The sequence below is a fragment of the Natrix helvetica genome (assembly GCF_964273705.1).
Source record: "Natrix helvetica genome assembly, chromosome: 2".
Lineage (NCBI taxonomy): Eukaryota > Metazoa > Chordata > Lepidosauria > Squamata > Natricidae > Natrix > Natrix helvetica.
The window spans coordinates 21,675,068-21,694,997 of NC_138552.1; the positions used below are offsets into that span (position 1 = coordinate 21,675,068).

At 41.6% G+C, this 19,930-nt stretch overlaps 1 protein-coding gene and 1 long non-coding RNA gene across 2 annotated transcripts in view; one reads left to right on the forward strand and one right to left on the reverse strand.

Annotated features, from left to right (window-relative positions):
- Positions 1–1,191: 1,191 nt before the first annotated feature.
- Positions 1,192–19,930, forward strand: part of LOC309385555 (oncostatin-M-specific receptor subunit beta-like) — a 54,045-nt gene continuing 35,306 nt past the window's right edge. Inside the window, exons 1-3 of the mRNA XM_081940100.1 lie at positions 1,192–1,448; positions 14,979–15,098; positions 17,048–17,126. Coding sequence (XP_081796226.1) covers positions 17,057–17,126 — 70 coding nt within the window. The 5' untranslated portion in view covers positions 1,192–1,448; positions 14,979–15,098; positions 17,048–17,056. The remainder of the gene's footprint in view (positions 1,449–14,978; positions 15,099–17,047; positions 17,127–19,930) is intronic.
- On the reverse strand, positions 1,896–4,000 carry LOC309385556. Its single transcript, XR_014174247.1, has 3 exons — positions 3,921–4,000; positions 2,755–2,947; positions 1,896–2,682 (listed from the first exon to the last, which is right to left on the reverse strand). It is a non-coding gene; the product is annotated as an uncharacterized lncRNA (long non-coding RNA).

Consider the following 19,930-nt stretch of genomic DNA (forward strand, 5'->3'; position numbering starts at 1 on the left):
GTTAGATAGCACAATCATTTAAGTTCAGAGTTTAGCTTTTCCCCCAGCAGCCGACTGGCAGTTCGGTGCACTATCGAGTTCAGGGACAGAGAAAACACCAGGAGAGGGAGGGAGAGAGAGAAATGGCATTGGGAAACCCAACCATTTATCTATTTATTCAATTTACGGAGCTGCCTAATCCTAAAGCCTATTTATTAGGATCCCGGATGGTTTTGTCGGAGGATTTAAGACAGGGGTGTCCAAACTTGGGAACTTTAAGACTTGTGGACTTCAACTCCCAGAATTCCCCAGCCAGCCATGCTGGCTGGGGAATTCTGGGAGTTGAAGTCCACAAGTCTTAAAGTTCCCAAGTTTGGACACCCCTGCATTAGCAGGATCCCACATTGCTCTCCTCTGCTGGAGAGAACAGGATTATTTTAACTAGAACCCCTTTGAATCTTAATCTTAAAATCTATCTTTGTGATTTTGCTAATTCTTTTCTGCAATACTGAAAGAATTCATGCCCTAAAATATTGGGGGACCAAAGACCATGGATAGCTGGCTGGGGAATTCTGGGAGTTGAAGTCCACAAGTCTTAAAGTTCCCAAGTTTGGACACCCCTGATTTAAGAGATCAGCCCCCACAAAATCAAATAAAATGGCTTGATTTCAAACATTTGGAAGAAACGGAGCAAAACCGAAAGGCTGAGACGCGCCTGAGAGAGAAAACCCGGGCTCTTCACTTAGAAGCGAGAAACAAATCGCTCCGTGGTGTAAAAAATAAAAATAAAAAAACCTGGCCGCCAAGAAGAGTCCTTTTCAAACCTGCGGGGCTTCCCAGGCCAGCCTTTCGGCAGGCTCCCGGGCGCCGCGGAAGCTTTTCCGGGGCCCGGGACGAACCTTCCAAGCCGGCCTCGGGGGCTTCCAGGAAAGGGCTGGAAGGCGAACTTCCGCAATTGCAGTTCCTCCGCGGTTTCTGCAGAAGTTGGGAGGGTTCAAACCCACAAGCTGTGACGGCGGGGGGAGAGACCTACGACCGCGAAGGCCCGCGTGACTCCTCCCCACAATATTCACAGGCAGCCGGGAGAACGAATTAGTAAAAGTTTTGTCCCCACCGGGTGGACTCCGCGCAAGCATCGCGCCTTCCTTCCTTTCCTTCCCACTCTTCCTCCTCCTCTTACCCCCCATTTGTTCTCGGAAATTTGTTCCCCATTAAGGGTGGGGAACCCGAGAGGTTGCCAGACGGAAGTTGGGATTCTCTGCGATTTGCCCGTTTTCCCCGGCGCGTGTTCAACTCGGGTAACGTAAGAACGGAGCCAAGCGGACCCGTGGCAAAAGTCTCCGACCTCTCCCCTTCTCCACGGGAGCATCTTTTTACGCCCCCCTCCTCCCGCCGACTGAAGATGTGATTATCTGAGATCCTCGCCTGAATCCGCCTCGTTTTCTTCCCGGATCTTTTCCTTTGGACAGGTGAGCCGGTTTCGGTGTTTTGACGGGGCTGCCCCGTGTCTTTAGCGGCGGGGTCGAACTGTAAAAACCCTCCGCTCTTTTGGTGCGAGAGATGCGGCTAAGGAGAGCTAGGAGCTTTGTCCGTCCGATCGAAGACTGCTGAGATTGGCTAAACGTCGCTAGGTTTTAATTTTAGGGGCAAGCTTATTTATGGGTCAGAATCTAAGCCCCAGCTCTTTTCCTAAGTTTGGTTTGGCTCTTTGAAATTGGGAGGGGGGGATCATGTCCTGCCTTGGTTTGGGAGAGAGGCTACTATAGACTTTTTTATTTGATTTTATTTAGTTTGTCAAACATGTACAAGATAACAGAAATAAGTATAAATATGGACAGGAACAAGGGAAATGAGTACAAATCAATGGGGACAGTAGGACAGGGATGGAAGGCAGACTGGTGTGCTTAGAGAATGGAGTGGAATGGAATGGAATTCTTTATTGGCCAAGGACACACAAGGAATTTGTCTTTGGTGCATAAGCTCTCAGCGTACATAAAAAGACAAGACACGTTCTTTAAGAATCATAAGGCACAATACTTAATGATAGTCATAGGGTACAAATAAGCAATCAGGAAACAATCAATATAAACCATAAGTTTTATATTCAGTTACAGTCAAGCAGTCATAAGTGAGTGATAGGAACAGTGAGAAGACTAATAGTAATAGTAATGCGGCTTTAGTGAATGGTTTGACAGTGCTAAGGGGATTATTTGTTTAGCAGAGTGATGGCGTTCGGGAAAATACTGTTCTTGTGTCCAGTTATCTTGGTGTGCAATGCTCTATGCACGCCCCCTCTTCGGACGAATTAAAAATGGGGTGAGGTCCACGGTGGACAGTTTAAGGTTGAAGCTGTGGGGGTTTGAGGATGTAACAACGGAGTTGGGTAGAGCATTCCAGGCGTTGACCACTCTGTTGCTGAAGTTGTATTTTCTGCAATCAAGTTTGGAGAGATTTACCTTGAGTTTGTATCTATTGTTTGCCCGAGTATTATTGAGGTTGAAGCTGAAGAAGCCGTCGACAGGTAGGACGTTGTAGAAGTCTAACTCTTTAAAACGGTTGGTGAAGTTCAGAAGCTCTGATCAAGGGGAGCCAAAGAATTGCTTTGGGGCTGCAATTCTGTAAAGCTGGTTTCCCCCAATTTGTTGATGCTTTGCACACCTATAGTGCTCTTCATCTTCCTCCAGCCTAACAGGAGCTTACAACCTTAAAAACAGAGAAATGAAGCTGTAAACACATTCAGTAGCGAAGTAATGGAAAAATAGAACAGGCACTTACTTGCCACAGGCGTCTTTACAAGATTGCACTCTTCACTTGCTAATGCTTCGAGACTTGAAAGCAGGAAATGCCCCTGTGTGTTTCTTCCCTGAATTGTTCATCCTCTCCAGATTGAGAGGGGAAGTCTGCCGTCCGCCCCCGGGGAAGACTTGGCTTTTGGAGATTTTGCTTACTTCCAGTTTTTATGTGTTTCCTGTATCCAAAGGAAAGAAATTGCTGCATCAAGTCCAGGGATTGTGGTTACAGGAGATTTTAGAAAAACATTTATTTATGTATTTGTTTTCAGATGTGAACAGATTTTTAACAACTGCCAAAAAAGCCAACATAGTTCTAGGCGGCATAAACAGAGGGTTAGAATCAAGATCACGTGAAGTGTTAATACCACTTTACAATGCCTTGGTAAAGCCACACTTCTACTACTACATCCAGTTTTGGTCGCTACGATGCAAAAAAAGATGTGGATACTCTAGAAAGAGTGCAGAGAATAGCAACAAAGATGATTAGGGAACTGGAGGCTAAAATATAAGAAGAACAGTTACTGGAACTGGGAATGTCTAGTTTAATGGAAAGAAGGACTATGGGTGACATGATAGCAGTGTTCCAATATCTCAGGGGCTGCCACAAAGAAGAGGAAGTCAAGCTATTCTTATCAAGGACAAAAAGCATTGGGTGGAAACTAATCAAGGAGAGAAGCAACCTAGAATTGAAGAGAAGTTTCTTGACAGTTAGAACAATTAATCAGTGGAACAACTTGCCACCAGAAGTTGTGAATGCTCCAACATTGGAAGTTTTTAAGAAGAGATTAGATAACCATTTGTCTGGAAGGTATAGAATTTCCTGCCTAAGCAGGGGGTTGGACTAGAAGACCTCCAAAGTCCCTTCCAACTCTGTTTTCTGTATTCTGTATTCTAATAGAAGTGTTAATAGTTTTTTTAATCAATTAGCAAAATGGAAAGTAAATCCAAATCAACTCAGTATTTGTTGTGATCATCCTCTGCCTTCAAAACAGCATCCACTCTTACCCTTGTACAAAGTCAGAGGTTTTGTAGGAATAGAGTCAGGTGTATGACTTTATTCCGGTTCCGGATCCTCTTGCATCCAGTACGGTTGCAATGGGGCCCGGCGTCCACCACATGAACGTGTGCAGCCCACGCATGCGTCCTTACCTCTTCCAACGCCTCCACAAGCCCCCGCGATGCCCCAGCTGCTCGGTGGAGCATCACGCAGGTGCCATGTTCTCCGTGTGCGGAAGCGTCGAAGAGCTCAAATACAGGTAAGAAACTCGGGTGGGCGGGTGGGCCCTCTGGAGCACTGTACCGGAACGGTACCCGGTGTTCCAGGCGGCACCGGTACGCCCGTACCGGGGCGTACCACCTGCAACCCACCACTGGTGTATGATTAACCAATTATATCAAGCAGGTGCTAATGATCGTCAATTTCATATGTACAGTAGGTCGAAAGACAATTATTAACTGAAACAGAAACAATTGTGTTGGAAGCTTAAAACTGGGTGAGGAACAGCCGAACTCTGCTAAGGTGAAGCTGTAGAAGACAGTTTCATGCTACAGTCATACACATGGTAAAACTGAGCACAGGAACAAGGCAAAAAGCTAGTTATAATCTTTATCTCTCCCAGGCAAAGATTTCAAAGCAGACTGGGGTTTCTAGATGTGTCGTTCAAGTACTTTTGTAGAAGCACAGGCAACGTTGAAGACTGTAGACAGAGTGGTCAGCTGAAGAAAAGTGCATCAGATGAAAGACACATCATGCTTACTTCCTTTTGACATCGGTGGTTGTCCAGCAGTGCCATCAGCACAGAACTGGCAAAACCCAGTGGGACTCGGGCATACCCATCTCTTGCCTGGAGAAGTCTGGCCAGAAGTGGTCTTCATGGAAGAATTGCAGTCAAAAAGCCATACCTCTAACATGGAAACAAGGCTAAGCAACTCAACTATGCATGAAAACGTGGGAACCTGGGTGCACAGAAAAAGAGCAGCAGGGGCTCTGGACTGATGAGTCAAAATATTTGTCTGTAGCAGGAGGCAATTTGTTCACTGAAGGGCTGGAGAGTGGTACAATAATGAGTGTCTGCAGGTAATAGTGAAGCGTGATAGACATTCTTTGCAAGTTTGGGGCTGCATTTCTACAAATGGCCTTGGAGATTTGATCAGGATCAATGGGTGTCCTCAATGCTGAGAAATATAGGCAGATATTTTATCCATCAGGCCATAACATAACAAGAAGGTGTGTGATTGGTCCCAAATTTATTCTGCAGCTATACAATGGCCACAAACATACAGCCAATGTCATTAAGAACTACTTTCAGTGTAAAGAAGAACAAGAGGTCCTGGAAATGATGGTTTGCCTCCCCCAGAGCCCTGATCTCAGCACCGTCCAATCTGCTTGGGATCACATGAAGACACAGAAGGATTTGAGGCAGCCTACATCTACAGAGGATCTGTGATTACTCCTCTAAGATGTCTGGAACAATCTTGAAGGAATCTTGCCAAGTTCTTTCAAAAACCTCTAGGTGCAATTGTACCTAGATGAATTGATGCTGTTTTGAAAGCAAAGGGTAGTCAAAATAAACGATTAGGAATTCTTTCAGAAATAGAAGTGTTAATGTACAGCACTTTTGCACAACTGCTTAAAATGTTTGCACAGTAATATATAGTTTTAGCCTCACTAGTGCAAAATTATAGCGGAAACGAAAAAAGAAAGAAAAAGAAAAAACTATCATCTATCTATCTATCTATCTATCTATCTATCTATCTATCTATCTATCTATCTATCTATCTATCTATTTATCTATCTATCTATACTGACAGAGAAGGGAAAATTATTAAATACAAACATATTAATTCATTAAAATTAAAGTAAAACTAAACCAAACTTTTTTTGCTCTGGTTTTATCTACATCTTAGTCCTGACTTCCTTTCCTTTGCAAATCTAGCAAGCCAGCTGAAGTCTATATGCAGCCCTCCCCAGCTTAAAAAGAATCTAGTTGTGTGTTCCATAAGCTACATTGTACAAGACCATGCTAAATTGCAGGGTTTGCATGATCCTTTTTTTTAGACTTAGATGCAATATGCTAATAATACTAGCATTATTTGTAATCCAAGCCTCAAAGGTTGGTTTTGGCAAGCCACAATAAAAATAATTTTGGCTTAGCACTATACTACATGAGCCAAGTCTGGGCATATCCATGAGTTCTGTGCCTCTGCTCTTTCTAAGATGAAAATCTATGATAATTTGGGCTTGCATTTTACTCCCAAAGAATTGATTCTTCCTGACTTCCTGGCAATTAGAACAATTAATCAGTGGAACAGCTTTGCCTCCAGAGGTTGTGAATGCCCCAACACTGGAAGTCTTTAAGAAGATGTTCGATAGCCATTTGTCTGAAACGGTATAAGGTTTCCTACCTAGGCAGTGGGTTGGACTAGAAGACCTCCAAGGTCCCTTCCAACTCTGCTATTATATTGTATTGATTTTGGGGGAGGGGGGTCCATTAGTAGCAAAACTACATTTGCACTGCTATTTTGCAACCCTTGTTTTATTATTGTACATTAGTACTTACAAAGTGTGTCTAGATGTCCATAAGGAAAGAGTACAAAAACTTGGGTTGATGCAAGTTTACATGGATGTAAAATAAAGCAGGAATGTCATTACATGATTGTGGTGACATTTTGATCCCTCTGTATCTATTTCCTGTTAGTATGAACTATGAGAAAGCAGTTTCTTAGATGCTTTTTCTCCGAATAGAGGGAAGTGTTACTTTACCACCTCTCAAATATGAGAACTGTAATTAGTACAGTCCCCTTTCCCTCCCTGTATTAATTTACGGTATTTTATGTCTTTACGCCTCTTGCCAACCCATTTGTTCAACTTCCTCTTTCCTGACTGCATACCTTTTTTCCCCCTCCTATGCGACCAACTTATGAGAAAGACAATCATGTACACAGAAACTTTAAGCTAGGTGGATTTACAAGTCCCAGAATTCCCCAGGCACCACGCATAGTCCAGAGGTGGGTTGCCAATTTTTTTACTACTGGTTTGGGCATGCGCACGAGGCGCTTCTGCTCATTTACAATACAATACAATACAATGCAATACAATAGCAGAGTTGAAAGGGACCTTGGAGGTCTTCTAGTCCAACCCCCTGCCTAGGCAGGAAACCCTATACCGTTTCAGACAAATAGCTATCCAACATCTTCTTAAAGACTTCCAATGTTGGGGCATTCACAACTTCTGGAGGCAAGCTGTTCCACTGATTAATTGTTCTCACTGTCAGGAAATTTCTCCTCAGTTCTAAGTTGCTTCTCTCCTTGATTAGTTTCCACCCATTGCTTCTTGTTCTACCCTCAGGTGCCTTGGAGAATAGTTTGCCTCCCTCTTCTTTGTGGCAACCTCTGAGATATTGGAACAATGCTATCATGTCTCCCCTAGTCCTTCTTTCTCTTAAGCTAAACATACCCAGTTCCTGCACTGGGTAGAAGCATCCGGGTGGGTGGGCGGAGCCTCCCGATGCCGCTACTACAGGTTTGACCAATCGGGCAGCAACCCACCTCTGGCATAGTCCACCTGCCTTAAAGTTGCTGAGGTGAAGGAACACTGAAATAGAGGGATATTTGCACAAACTTACTACACGCACAAATGACACGGAAATGCATGCTGCAATTTGATTTTTTTTTTCTTTGCAAATTTATTCGAGCTGCCATGTACTGTTTGAATTTTAAACTTCTGTTCTGTTGTATTTTTGGAGGAAAATGGGAAAAAATGGGGAAATGGGAAAAAATGGGTGTTAGCTGGGTTGCTGTTTACATTTTGAACGTTTTCCGGAACCCGTTTCTTCCCTTGGCAAGGGGGGTTTATAATTTTTCTAGCCTGCTGACCTTTCCCACAGCTGCTATTCAACCTTCTCAGGCTGGTAGAAACGTAGCTAAGCATTGCCAAAGAAGCCGGTGGCCTATTTGGAGAAGTGGGCTGAGAGGGACAGAAAATGCTAGGAAATCAATTCAAAGCAGGTAGTTGCAACAGCAACTGAGACACAGATTTCCATGGTTTACGCAAGGCAGTTGTTAAATGAATGGCACCCAATTTTACAGCCTTTTTTTTGCCACAGTTGTTAAGCAAATCACTGCAGTTGTTAAGTGAATCTTTCTTTCATTATGCAAGTACAGCTCTTGCCTATTGACTTTGCTTGCGGGATGCTAACTGGGAAGATTGCAAATGGTGATCACACGACCTCAGGATGCTGCATTTTTTTTTTAGCATCAACATTAGATCAGGGATGTCAAACTGGCAGCCTGCAGGCCGGATGCATCACACTCGGGCCACGCCCACCCCAGCTCCGCGAAGGGGGAAAACATTGTGATACGTCACGTGAGGCCGTGATTTTGACACCCATGCATTAGATCCTCTCATGCTTTGTACCTAGCAAGAGATCTCCAGCGTTTTCAATCTTGGACAAGTAGTTCAACATCTTTTCATGTGATGTTTAGCCTCTTAAAATCTTCCAGGAATGTCCTTTGTCATGTCATTTGGCATCAACGCCACTCCACTTGTAAAAAAATATTATAACTACCGTGTTTTCCTGACCCCTGAAATAAGCACTTGGCCTTATTTTCAGGGAGGTCTTGTTATTTTTGAGGTTCAGGAGGCGTCGAGCATGGTCACCTCATGGCTGGGGATACTGTATTGGTTGTTAGTGTGAAGACTCGCTCTAAATCAGGAGTGTCAAACTCCCGGCCTGTGGGGTGCTTTGATCTGGGTCACCCTAGTAATAGCGAAGGATCGGCCCGCTGTGCCTCTGTCAGCAAAAACGGAGCTCGTGAAGGCCACACGTGGCCCTCCTGAGCTCCGTTTTCACTGGCAGAGGATTGCAGGCCGTCGCAGCCGAAAACGGTGTTTGGGAGCCCGATTTCACTGGCAAAGTGCTTGGGCCACCACAGGCGCCCCTCAACACAAGTGATGGCCATGCCCATCCTGGCCACACGCCCCGCCCCCTGAGGTCAAACAAAACCCTGATGAAATCGATTTTGATACTCTGGCTCTAAATCATATATTTCAGCAGTGACCTGCGGTGAGATTTATGGCTGGTGAGGCACTGACGTCATCACAATCTTTTTTATTAAAATGCCTTTGTAATACAGGGGGTTTTAATAAAAGGATCCATGCCGTTTTGTCCCGTCCTTGTGCGTTTCGAAGGGGTGGCGGGCAAGAGCGTATCACCAAGGACCATATGCGGTGACCACCAGTGGCCAACAACAACAACAAAAGAGATTTGGGGGAGAGCAAGGAGCCCAGGAGTTCCTTGTGTTTTCCACAATGGAGGACAGTCCCTCTGACTGTGGGGGGAGGAGAGAGAGAGAGAGAGAGAGAGAGATGATGATGATGACAATTAAGTATCAAAAACCTTTTGAGTTTGACAATATAATACGTTATCCAAAATTATAAATAATCTTATTTTCAGATGCATTTTTTGCCATCTGTTATTTTCTTTTTTAAAAAATCAGACTTGCTTCCAATTTGTGCCTTCTGGTAAAGTGCAGTTTTCTTGGCAAGATATCTAGCTGGCCATTGCTTTCATCATAGGTCTGAGAAAGTTAGTTTCTTTCTTTTTTTCTTTTCTCTTCCTTTCTTTCCCCCTGATTTGTTTCCCTCTCTTTTCTCTCTCTCTCATTGCTCCCTTAATCTTTCTTTCATTTCTCTCTCCCTCTCCCCCTTCTCTCTCTCATTTGTTTCCCTGAGGGTCCCCTTCATGTTGGCACAGCAAGGAGGGGAATGGGACTGCGTCTCGCGCTGACCTGAGTCTAGCGCTGAGTAGTCTTCTGCACAGCATGGCTCTTCTCCACAGCGCAGCGGAATGAGTTGCTGTCCCCGCCACCGTGATCCTGGGGTAGTTTGCTTGCACGCGCAAGAAAGAGATGAAAGAGAAAAGGGGAGAAAGAGAGAGAGATAGAAAGAAATGAAAGAGAGCTGGAAGGAGAGAATGGGAGAGAGGGAAAAGAGAGGGAAACAAATTAGAGAGAAAAGGGGGAGAGAGAGAGAAAAATGAAAGGGAGCTGAAGGGAGAGAATGAGAGAGAGAGAGAAAAGAGAGAGAAACAAATCAGCGCTAAAAGCCACCCCCGTCCTCCCTCCCTTCCTCTCCACAACCTTCCCCCCCGAAAGCTTTTTCCCAAATAATACCAGCAGCCATTTCATCTCCACCAAAGTAGATACATACACACACGCGTGTGCGCCACACACACACGCACGCACACCAAACCACAAAATAAAATAAAATAAAAAATGGCAGAAATGGAGAAAGGAGTGAGACCTCCAGAAAATAAAAGAAGCAGAAAGCTGGCTCATCCTGTAAAAAGGGAAATCAATGAAGAGATGAAGGTACATCTCTGCGCTCCCCCTTTATTGTCACTGTATCGCAAGCGAGAAGGGAAGAAAAAGGGAAGAGTTGAATCACAGGAAGAACGAGCGCCCTCTTCTATGAGGCAGGAGAACTGCGTGCCTCACCTACCTCAGGATTTTTTAGGCTTTTAACCCTCGCTTAACTCTGCTTGAGCGATCATAAAATGCCTAAAAAGTCAGACTAAATGAGGCATGCAGTTCTCCTGCCTCATAGAAGAGGGCACTTTTTTAGAGGCTTTTTTAAACAGTTAGGCGGTTATTCACGGTGAGGCAGCAGCTAGCTAGCCTCACCTCAGCACTCGCCTTTTCTCTTTTCCCTTTTTTTTCTTTTCATGATGAGAGCGGTGAGGCTGTGCCTCCCCTGCCTCCCCTGACTGCACATCACTGTATTTCAGTGCTGCTGTCACTAAATGAACGGTTGTTAGTTGAGGACTTCCCTGTATTCATGAATAAAATGCATGAATAAAGTGCAGTTTATTCAACTTTAGTTTCTTAAGTTTCACTATAAGACAAAAAGATAGAAGAAACAAAAGATAGAAACACAAGAAAAAGAAAGAGAAAATAGCAACATGAGAATAATAAAGTAATGACTTCTATTTTTCTTTATAATGTAGATTATAAAATTAATACAACCTCGACCTTTTGCTTTACATTTCACATTTCAAGCAATTTCTATGATTCTAAGATCATTCTAATCATCAAAGGCTAAAATCAAGAGTTTCATTTTCTCAGTCCAGAAGCTGTTTCCAAATAGAAATAGAACTTAGATAAATTATTTTCTTTAATTAAATCAGTCAAGAAACTAATAAACTTGTAAAACTTTATATTTGTGTTATTTGAATTTATTTTCTTATATATAAAAAGTACAGTGTATATAAGGCAATTGAACCTTAAGCAATTTTAGTTTGGCAAAACCCTTGATTCATGTTTAGATTTTTTAGATAGAGATTAGAAAAGGGCATGCAGTAATACACTGGTGAATATGTGTGAGTGTGTTGCAGATCAGTGATGAAGAATCTTGCTTTAGTTAGCTTCTCTCTGTGGCATTTGGATGCATCCTTATATATTAGTGATGACCTTATTCGTGTTTGCTGATTCAATTTCACATGGTGCTTAAGTATGTAGACACTGACTGTTGTGTAGACATATGGACTATGGGTGTACTGACTCCTCAAATTTCTTAGCCTCATTTCTGGATCCCAGTTAGCTTAGAATGTGTCTAAATGATTGTGTGTTTGTCATAATAGACAGAAAATGTGTAATATTGGGAAATCACAATGTTTTTGACATTGGTAGAAATAAAAATTACCGGATGTGGGGGTTGATAGATAAATGCTTGTGCTAGGTTTATCTTTTCATCTGTCGCCTCCAAAGATTGAAATAATAAAATGAAAGAAAAATCTTACACGCACACACACACACACACCCCTATTTGGTAATTTTTCATCCCCCCCAAACCATGAAAAGTGAAGCTACTGAAGTTTGGCAGTGTCGTCTAGTGGTATTCCTAGGACTTTAATTATTATTGTTACTTAGATTTATATCTTGTCTTTCTTCAGGGCTCAGTGTGGTTTATGTGGAGATTCTCCTTTATTTCTTCCTTACAAGCTCTGCCTTGTGAGGTAAAGTTTGGACTAAGAGGGAGCGATTGCCTCAAATTACTCAACGCATTTCCACGGCTGGGATGTTCTGGGTCTCCCTCCTCCTTATTTACCAGGGCCAGCAAAGGCCAGTCTTATTTTGGAAGACTCTTCTTTTTTCCTTGCATTATTCCCACACTATGGCAGGGTCCACTCCTTATGTCAAAAGACTGAAGTGCTTTAAAAAGTCTTTTTCAGTTCAGTGTAAATTGACTAGCGTTCCTCTGTGCTCGCTACATGACTCTCATCAGATTATAATGATGATACAATATTATATAATTATAATAATAAGTTAAGAATGAAAAAGACTTTCATTCTTACTATTACTACTAACATGTGTTGGAAGAAATATCCATGTGGTTCAGTTCCAAGCCGGGAGAAAGGCACTGGAGACAAAATGGAGACTGGAGGTTGATTGGGAAGACGGTCCAATAATTGATGAACAGGACCACATTTTGTGGTCCTAGTGCAGCTGAGCACATGGAGTTGAGAGTGAGGGGTTTTTATACCTTCTCTTGGGTTTTGCACTTGAGCTTCCTGTTCCTGTGCAAGAACATGTATTCTATTGGCTGTTGTCAGACTTCCATGGGGCCATGTAGACGTTATGTAGGGATCATAGCTGTCTCTATGCAAAATACAAATCCTAGGAGTGTGTCTGAGTGTTGGAGTTTGCAGGGTGATGCAATAATTCCTATAATGGGTTAATGGCTTTGCCCTGTGTTGGCTCTTGGGTGAGGGCTAATCTGCCTTTTGTCAGATTTTGCTGCAGGGAATAATGGATTACCAAATCTGCGTGTGTCCCCCCCTCTCTCTCCCTCCCTCCCTCCCTCCCTCCCTAAACACACACACACACACACACACACACACACACACACACACACAGGAAATTATATATATATATATATATATATATTTTATATATATATATATATATATATATATATATATATATATATATATATATATATATATATATATATATATATATATATATATATATATATATAATATATTATATTATATTATATTATATATATATATATATATATATATATATATATATATATATATATATATATATATATATATATATATATATATATATATATATATATATATATATATATATTTTCCTAGTATAAAATTTCATATTTTATGGACAGTACATTTTAACCCACCTAAATAATAGTAATGCAAATAAATATATATACTTCTAATCTTCCAACTTCAACAATATTGATGTCTTTCCATAATCTTTTATCATTTTTCCAATAGTTCATTTAAACATAAATAACATTTCTTTTTTTGCCCTAAATTTATTATCTCCTACTAAGTAATATCATTTAATAGTTTTAAAAATTACTCATTATTCCACCATAACGTCAATGTCCCAATTGTGTAGGGTTGCTAATGATGCCAATTATTAACAATATTTAATCAATCCAGGGAATATATTTCAAACTCCACATAATTTCTATTTCTTACTATTATAAATTCACAATATACTTTAACACATTATTATATAGCATATTCAGTGGAAGTTAATTTAATTACACAGAATGGAAGTAACAACACCCGGAGGACGGCCTAACCTTGACTCTTTTAGGGGAAATATTTCATCCTGCCTTTTTAAAATATTCCTCAGAATATTTCATTCTTCTAGGAGGGATGGTGTTGGATTCTCACACCTGATGGGAATCCTGTAGTGTGCTCGGGAACATCAGTCAATTCACACCTCCCTTATTCCGCCTTCTAATCAAACTTTCCCTGAGCAGAAGTGCCCTGTGATATCGCAGCTCTCATAATTCTCAGGCAACTCAGACTGACTGGAACTCTTAGGCACTCTATTCCCAGACTTTTGTTTCTGATTCCTGGCAGGACAAGAATAAAGAGTGCAGGGAGACATCCAGATTAGGAAGTTCTGAAGTCTCCATTACATCAGCTTCCACCAAACTACACTATATTCAGCAGAGGACCCAAAAGTTGAACTTTAAGCAAAAACTTTAAATAACCAGATTCAAGAGTCCTTTTAATGTGAAACTCAAAGAGTGATGTGGTGAGGCACGTATGGTTTCTTGTATCTTCTTTTCTTTTCCTGGAAGGCTGACTTAAGTGAGCAGTGAAAATAAACTAAGTCCAAATGAAGTCAAGAAATGATGTTCATTCATAACCAGCAACAGCTCTCTTGGGACGCAGAACGGGACACTTCTTGAATGTTTGATCAGGCTATTCAGCACAGATTCTGCATCTGTCAGCCTGGAGACCTGCTTGAAAAAAGAAATAGGAGGGTGTGTGTGTGTGAGAGAGATTTAAATAATAAAACAACGCAGATTTAAGGGGTATGAAAGAAACCACTTTTTGTCCAAGATTTAAAGGAGGCCTTCCAATGTAGTGTTTTATGAAGTGCTCTGTGTGCACCACAGACTTTAGAAGTAAAATACTGAAAGTCGATAAGTAAGATTGAAAAAATATTTTTAAAGTAACCACTTTTTAAAAATTACAGTCCAAAATCTCCTAATCTCTTAGATGAGAAAGCAGAGATGTTGCAAAAAAACCACCATCTTGACTGCCATTTAACTTTTTAAATAACAGTATAATAAAAATTGGGGGCAGCAATAAACCATCTGCACAGAGGTGGTATTCAGCCGGTTCTGAACAGTTCTGGAGAACCGGTGGCAGAAATTTTGAGTAGTTCGGAGAACCGGTAAATGCTACCTTGGACTGGCCCCGCCCCCATCTATTCTCTGCCTCCTGAGTCCCAGCTGATGGGGAGGAAATGGGGATTTTGCAGTATCCTTCCCCTGCCATGCCTACCATGCCATGCCCACAGAACCAGTAGTAAAAAAAAATGAATCCCACCACTGTATCTGCAGCTATAAAGCACAGCAGGCCTCCCATTGTAATGAATTCAGTTTTCATTGTTAATCATCTTCTCAGATAAAGTTTTCAAACTGGTTCTTTGTGCGTGTGTGTGTGTGGGGAGGGGATGCATTTGTCTTTCTTTAACTTCTTATCTGCAGTTAACCTTGCTTTTACCTCCACATTCTTTCTCTGGTTTCCCTTCCCTGCATTCATGTTTTTTTAAATTTATTATCGATCTATGCAGGGCCACTGAACAGTGTCAGTACAGTGTCACTGGGTGCTTTTTTTTCTTATTTGTGCTTTTCTTTTCCAGTAAAAACTTTGGAATGTTTGAGGGTTCAAGAGCTACCTGAACCAGAATCACAAAAGGACAACCTGTCAACCCCATGCTGAGAATTTAATTATTTCAGATCACATAATATCTCTGGAACTGGTAAATATTTATTCTCCCTTGTCTTGTCTCCCTTCTCTGTTAGGTCAAGCGCATGTCTCTACATTTTAAGTTTACTCCTTTGCAGCCATGTCTCAACAATCCCCCGTTGTCTCAGGCTAGGTTCACACAATTAACAATGGCTTATTGAATAAACCATTGTGAGCTGGGCTTGCTGAATATGCTGTTGCAAAAGCAGGCCAACTCAGTTAAGATTATTCAGTGTGTGAGTCCAGATTTTTCTCATTTGTTTCGTATGTGTCTCTGAATGCATTCACTTTATTCAATATCCAGGTGATATTCTTTGGATTAAGGAGCCTTAATCTGTATTTAATAAGCACTGCTAAAAGCTGAGCTTCTTTCTGAATAAGTAATATGGGGATTGAATTTTCTTTTAGGCTAAAACTCTTGTGATGTAGCATCTACTGAATTTATTTTATTTATTTATTTAGTTTGTCAATCATATACAAAATAACAGGAATAAGAAACATGAATAGGAACACAGGAAATGAGTACAAATAAATGGGGACAGTAGGACAGGGACATTAGGCACGATGGTGCACTTACCCCTACAATTGAGGAGATTAACCACTGTGTTATTTTGTAAAAGTTGGAATAGAGTGGTGTGTCTACCAACCATCACACTTGCAAACGGAACCTATCCCTTTGATGAGATCATATCACCACTGAGGGTGGTCTCCTACTTTCCCCACTAGGTAGGGGATGAGGGGATGAGTCACTGGGAATCCCTAGCTTTAGCAGTCTAGTGTAGTCCTTCTCAACTTGAAGAGCTACGGACTTCCGCTCCCCACATTCCCTAGGCAGCATGCCGGATGTGGATTTCTGGGCATTGAAATCCACACATTTTCAAGTTGCTGAGGTTGAGAAACATTGATGTAGTGAAACCCAACAGATTGACTGATTTCTGATAGCATGGAAGAGTCTACGGATTACACGTTGGTGCCTCAAGGGCAAGATTTTGTGCAGCTCAAAATGAGAGAAGGGCTGCTTTATCATGTTTGAAATAAATGAAGCAATATAGATGGCCATTTTAAGAGGAGATCATGTATAATTAGGACCCTAGCCAATAATGGTCCACTTGCAACTTTGGGTGCTGTTCTCTTCATTAAGGAAGGAAGCTCATGGTTCCCTCTTGTAAATTGAATGTAGATATTTTATTTTGCATCAGATTATGCTTACGCAAAAGTTGTTGTGTTATCAACAACTTTTATATAAACCCTTATCATAACTGCTGCTAATGTGGCTTTCAATTTACTTGCTGTGTTTCCTGCCCTTCTGAGGTTAGTTATTTGCTATCTTTTCCTCTTACTCAATAGTATGTATGTGTTTTAGCACCAGATGATGTTTCATGAATCCAGTGAGTTGGACTATAATGCACCAAATCTGGAGTCTCAAGCAGCCACCTGGGGGCCTTTTCCATTTTCCATTAAATATAATGACTAAAAAAATCATGTTAGTTTGAACATATTAAAGGAATTTTTTTTTATTGTCCGGGGGTGAGGGGAAGCTATGCACTATCACTCCAACAAAAAAATATTTGCACAGTCCCATGGAGTTTGATGGAGTGTACCCCCAAAGCGTTCAAGAACCATGAATATGGTGGATGCTGGGGAATTCTGGCAGCCATAATCCACACATCTTAAAGTGGCAAATTAAAAAAATACTAGAGAAATCTTTCCCAACCTGATACCCTCCAGATAAGTTGGCTACATTTTCTGTACTTTTCAGTAATGCTGATCAGGATATAAAACATTGTATCCCAATACGTTAGGAAGCCGTATATGAGAACTGGCCCATCCTATTGAATAAATTTCACCAACTGTTTTCATGTATGTTTATTTCAAGTTGTATGAAAATTAGAGATTTCTGAAGAACTGGACGACATGATTCATCAAAAGGAATTCTATTTTGTTATTGCTTGTATCTTTCAGGGGTAACAGATGGACCATTGGACATTTTGCACGATACTTCTCTGCATACCATTATCTCTTGGTCTGGTTCATAATCAAGGTATAGATAACAGTGTTTTGAATGGAACGATTAAATTCCTGAATTGTAAAAGAGTTGAGTTTAAAGGAGAATATCAACTTAAGCAGCTTTGTAGCAAATGACAAAGCATTCCCAGTGCAAAACAATTTAGGGTAGTTGCTCACTTAAAGACGCCCTAATTGATGCTATGATTAACTCAGAGATTGATGATGTGTACATGATGATGGCTGAGTACATGTTAGATTCAGCTGAGGATGGGAGAAGAGAATCACACACACACACCTCTCACGTCTCGGATGGGTTAGAACCATAGCTGACACCCTGAGAGTAAATGATGAGATATCAAGATGCCACTGACCAGAGATGAGATTACAGCTACAGGGAGTAAAATAATCTTTGAAAAAATCATTTCACAATATCTTTGATTAACCCATAGAGATGGTTAGGAGCAGTGGTGGGTTTCAAAAATGTTTAGAACCTCTTCTGTAGGTGTGGCCTGCTTTGTGGGAGTGGCTTGCTGGCCATGTGACCGGGTGGGAGTGGCTTGCCGGCCATGTGACCGGGTGGGCATGGCCAACGTGTAAAATGTGGTGAAACTCACTTAACAATGCTCTTGCTTAGCAACCAAAATGTTGGCTCAGAAACTCTGGCATTTGAAGTACGCAAGTCTTAAAGCTGTCAAGTTACAAGACCCTGGCACCCCTAACCCTTTAGAAAAAACCCCCCAGAGGTGTTCAAACTTGACAGCTTTAAGACTTGTGGACTTCCACTCCCAGAATTCCTCCTCCACTCATGTTGGCTCAGGAACTCTGGCATTGAAGCACACAAGTCTTAAAGCTGTTAAGTTACAAGACCCTTGCACCCCTAACCCTTTAGAAAAAAAACCCCAGGGGTATTCAAACTTGACAGTTTTAAGACTTGTGGACTTCAACTCCCAGAATTCCTCCTCTCGCGCTTCATCTTGATGATGTGCGGATGGGCGGTGGGAGGGAGTTGGAACCGGTTCTAAACGGCACTGTAGATTTGTGGAACCTCTTCTATAGAAGACGTTAGAACTGGCAGGAACCCACCCCTGGTTAGGAGCATCACACTTCTGGGTGTGCAGCTAACCAGTAAGATGGCTTAGTCGCTCAACAGCGAGACACTGTTGAAGCAAGCACAGCGGCCCTGCATTTTCTACATCGCATGAGAAAAATATATCTTCCTTCCCCTGTCCTTACCACTTTGTCTAGAGGGACGATTGAGCGCATCCTGTCATATTGCATTACTGTCTGGTTTGGAAACATTACTTCTTCAGACAGGAAGGCGGTGCAAACGGGTTAGGAGAGCAGAAAATATTATTGGTAGTTCACTTCCTTCTATCCAGGACATAGCATATAAGTGATGCTTGAGCAGGATCCGCGGTATTGTCTGGGACATTACACATCCTCTTCATGACCTGTTTTCCTGGTTATCTTCCGGGAGGAAGCTTCGTGGTGTCCGAAGCAGAACAACCAGATTCACAGTTTTGTTGCATACAGTATCAACCTTGTGACTTTTCAAGCTTCCTCTTTCCACTATGTATTCAAGATGGACAGTGATTAATATTTATATGTAAGGATGTTGGTATATCCATATAATATACAGATATCTCAGGGGCTGCCACAAAGAAGAGGGAGTCAAGCTATTCTCCAAAGCACCTGAGGGCAGGACAAGAAGCAATGGGTGGAAACTAATCAAGGAGAGAAGCAACTTAGAACTAAGGAGAAATTTCCTGACAGTTAGAACAATTAATCAGTGGAACAACTTGCCTCCAGAAATTTTGAATGCCCCAACACTGGAAGTCTTTAAGAAGATGTTGGATAACAATTTGTCTGATGCGGTGTAGGGTTTCCTGCCTAAGCAGGGGGGTTGGACTAGAAGACCTCCAAGGTCCCTTCCAACTCTGTTATTCTATTCTATTCTGTCTGTATATGTGTTATCTATGTGTGCACTTTTGAGAGCAGGGAACAGATTTTCATTTTTAATGTGTGCCAGTGTGCCCACAATAAAAGATGACAATAAAGATTATCTTACCTTAATAGAGTATTCATCCAATAAACTATTGACCAGGCCACAGATCAAAACCAGTAAACTATTGCTTGGGTGGCCTATCCAAAGGAAAAGCAAGAGGCAAGGTGAAATTAAATCTAAAGTCTCAATAGAGCAGGGGTGTCCAAACTTGGGAACTTTAAGACTTGTGGACTTCAACTCACAGAATTCTGTGAGTTGAAGTCCACAAGTCTTAAAGTTCCCAAGTTTGGACACCCCTGCAATAGAGCAAAGCAAGGTATTCACAGGCATGGGATCAGTTTTAGAGAAGTTGTTTTCAACAATGGGAGTGAACATAATACATAAGCCATGTTGGGCCTTCACCCAGTGCACAGTTGAGACGCATCAAAGAGTAGCTACAAAGTTTGTTCTCCACGTGTTTTTCAGAACTGTGAAATTCAGTTCTCCCATACTGGATCTCCATTAAACACGTCTGCTATGATTCAGTGGCTGAACTTTTGAGTCTAGATAACTTTCAGGGTGCAGGATAAGTTCTCGTGAACTTGCTTGGTCTGTCAAAGCCAGAGTGGTTCCATGTGAACCTTACAAGGTACCAGACAAAGAAACAGACACCTTGGAGACCAGTTCCTTTATTAGAACTGAATTTTGCAATACGCTTCCTTTCCCCTCTTTTTTATCTTCATGAGAATTGGGGAAGGAGTGCTATCTGAGCCGTTCGTGCAAACCGATTTCTTGGCTTGGGCTCAAGTTTTGTTTATCTGATTGTTGCTTTGTTAGCATATTTTATCTTGTCC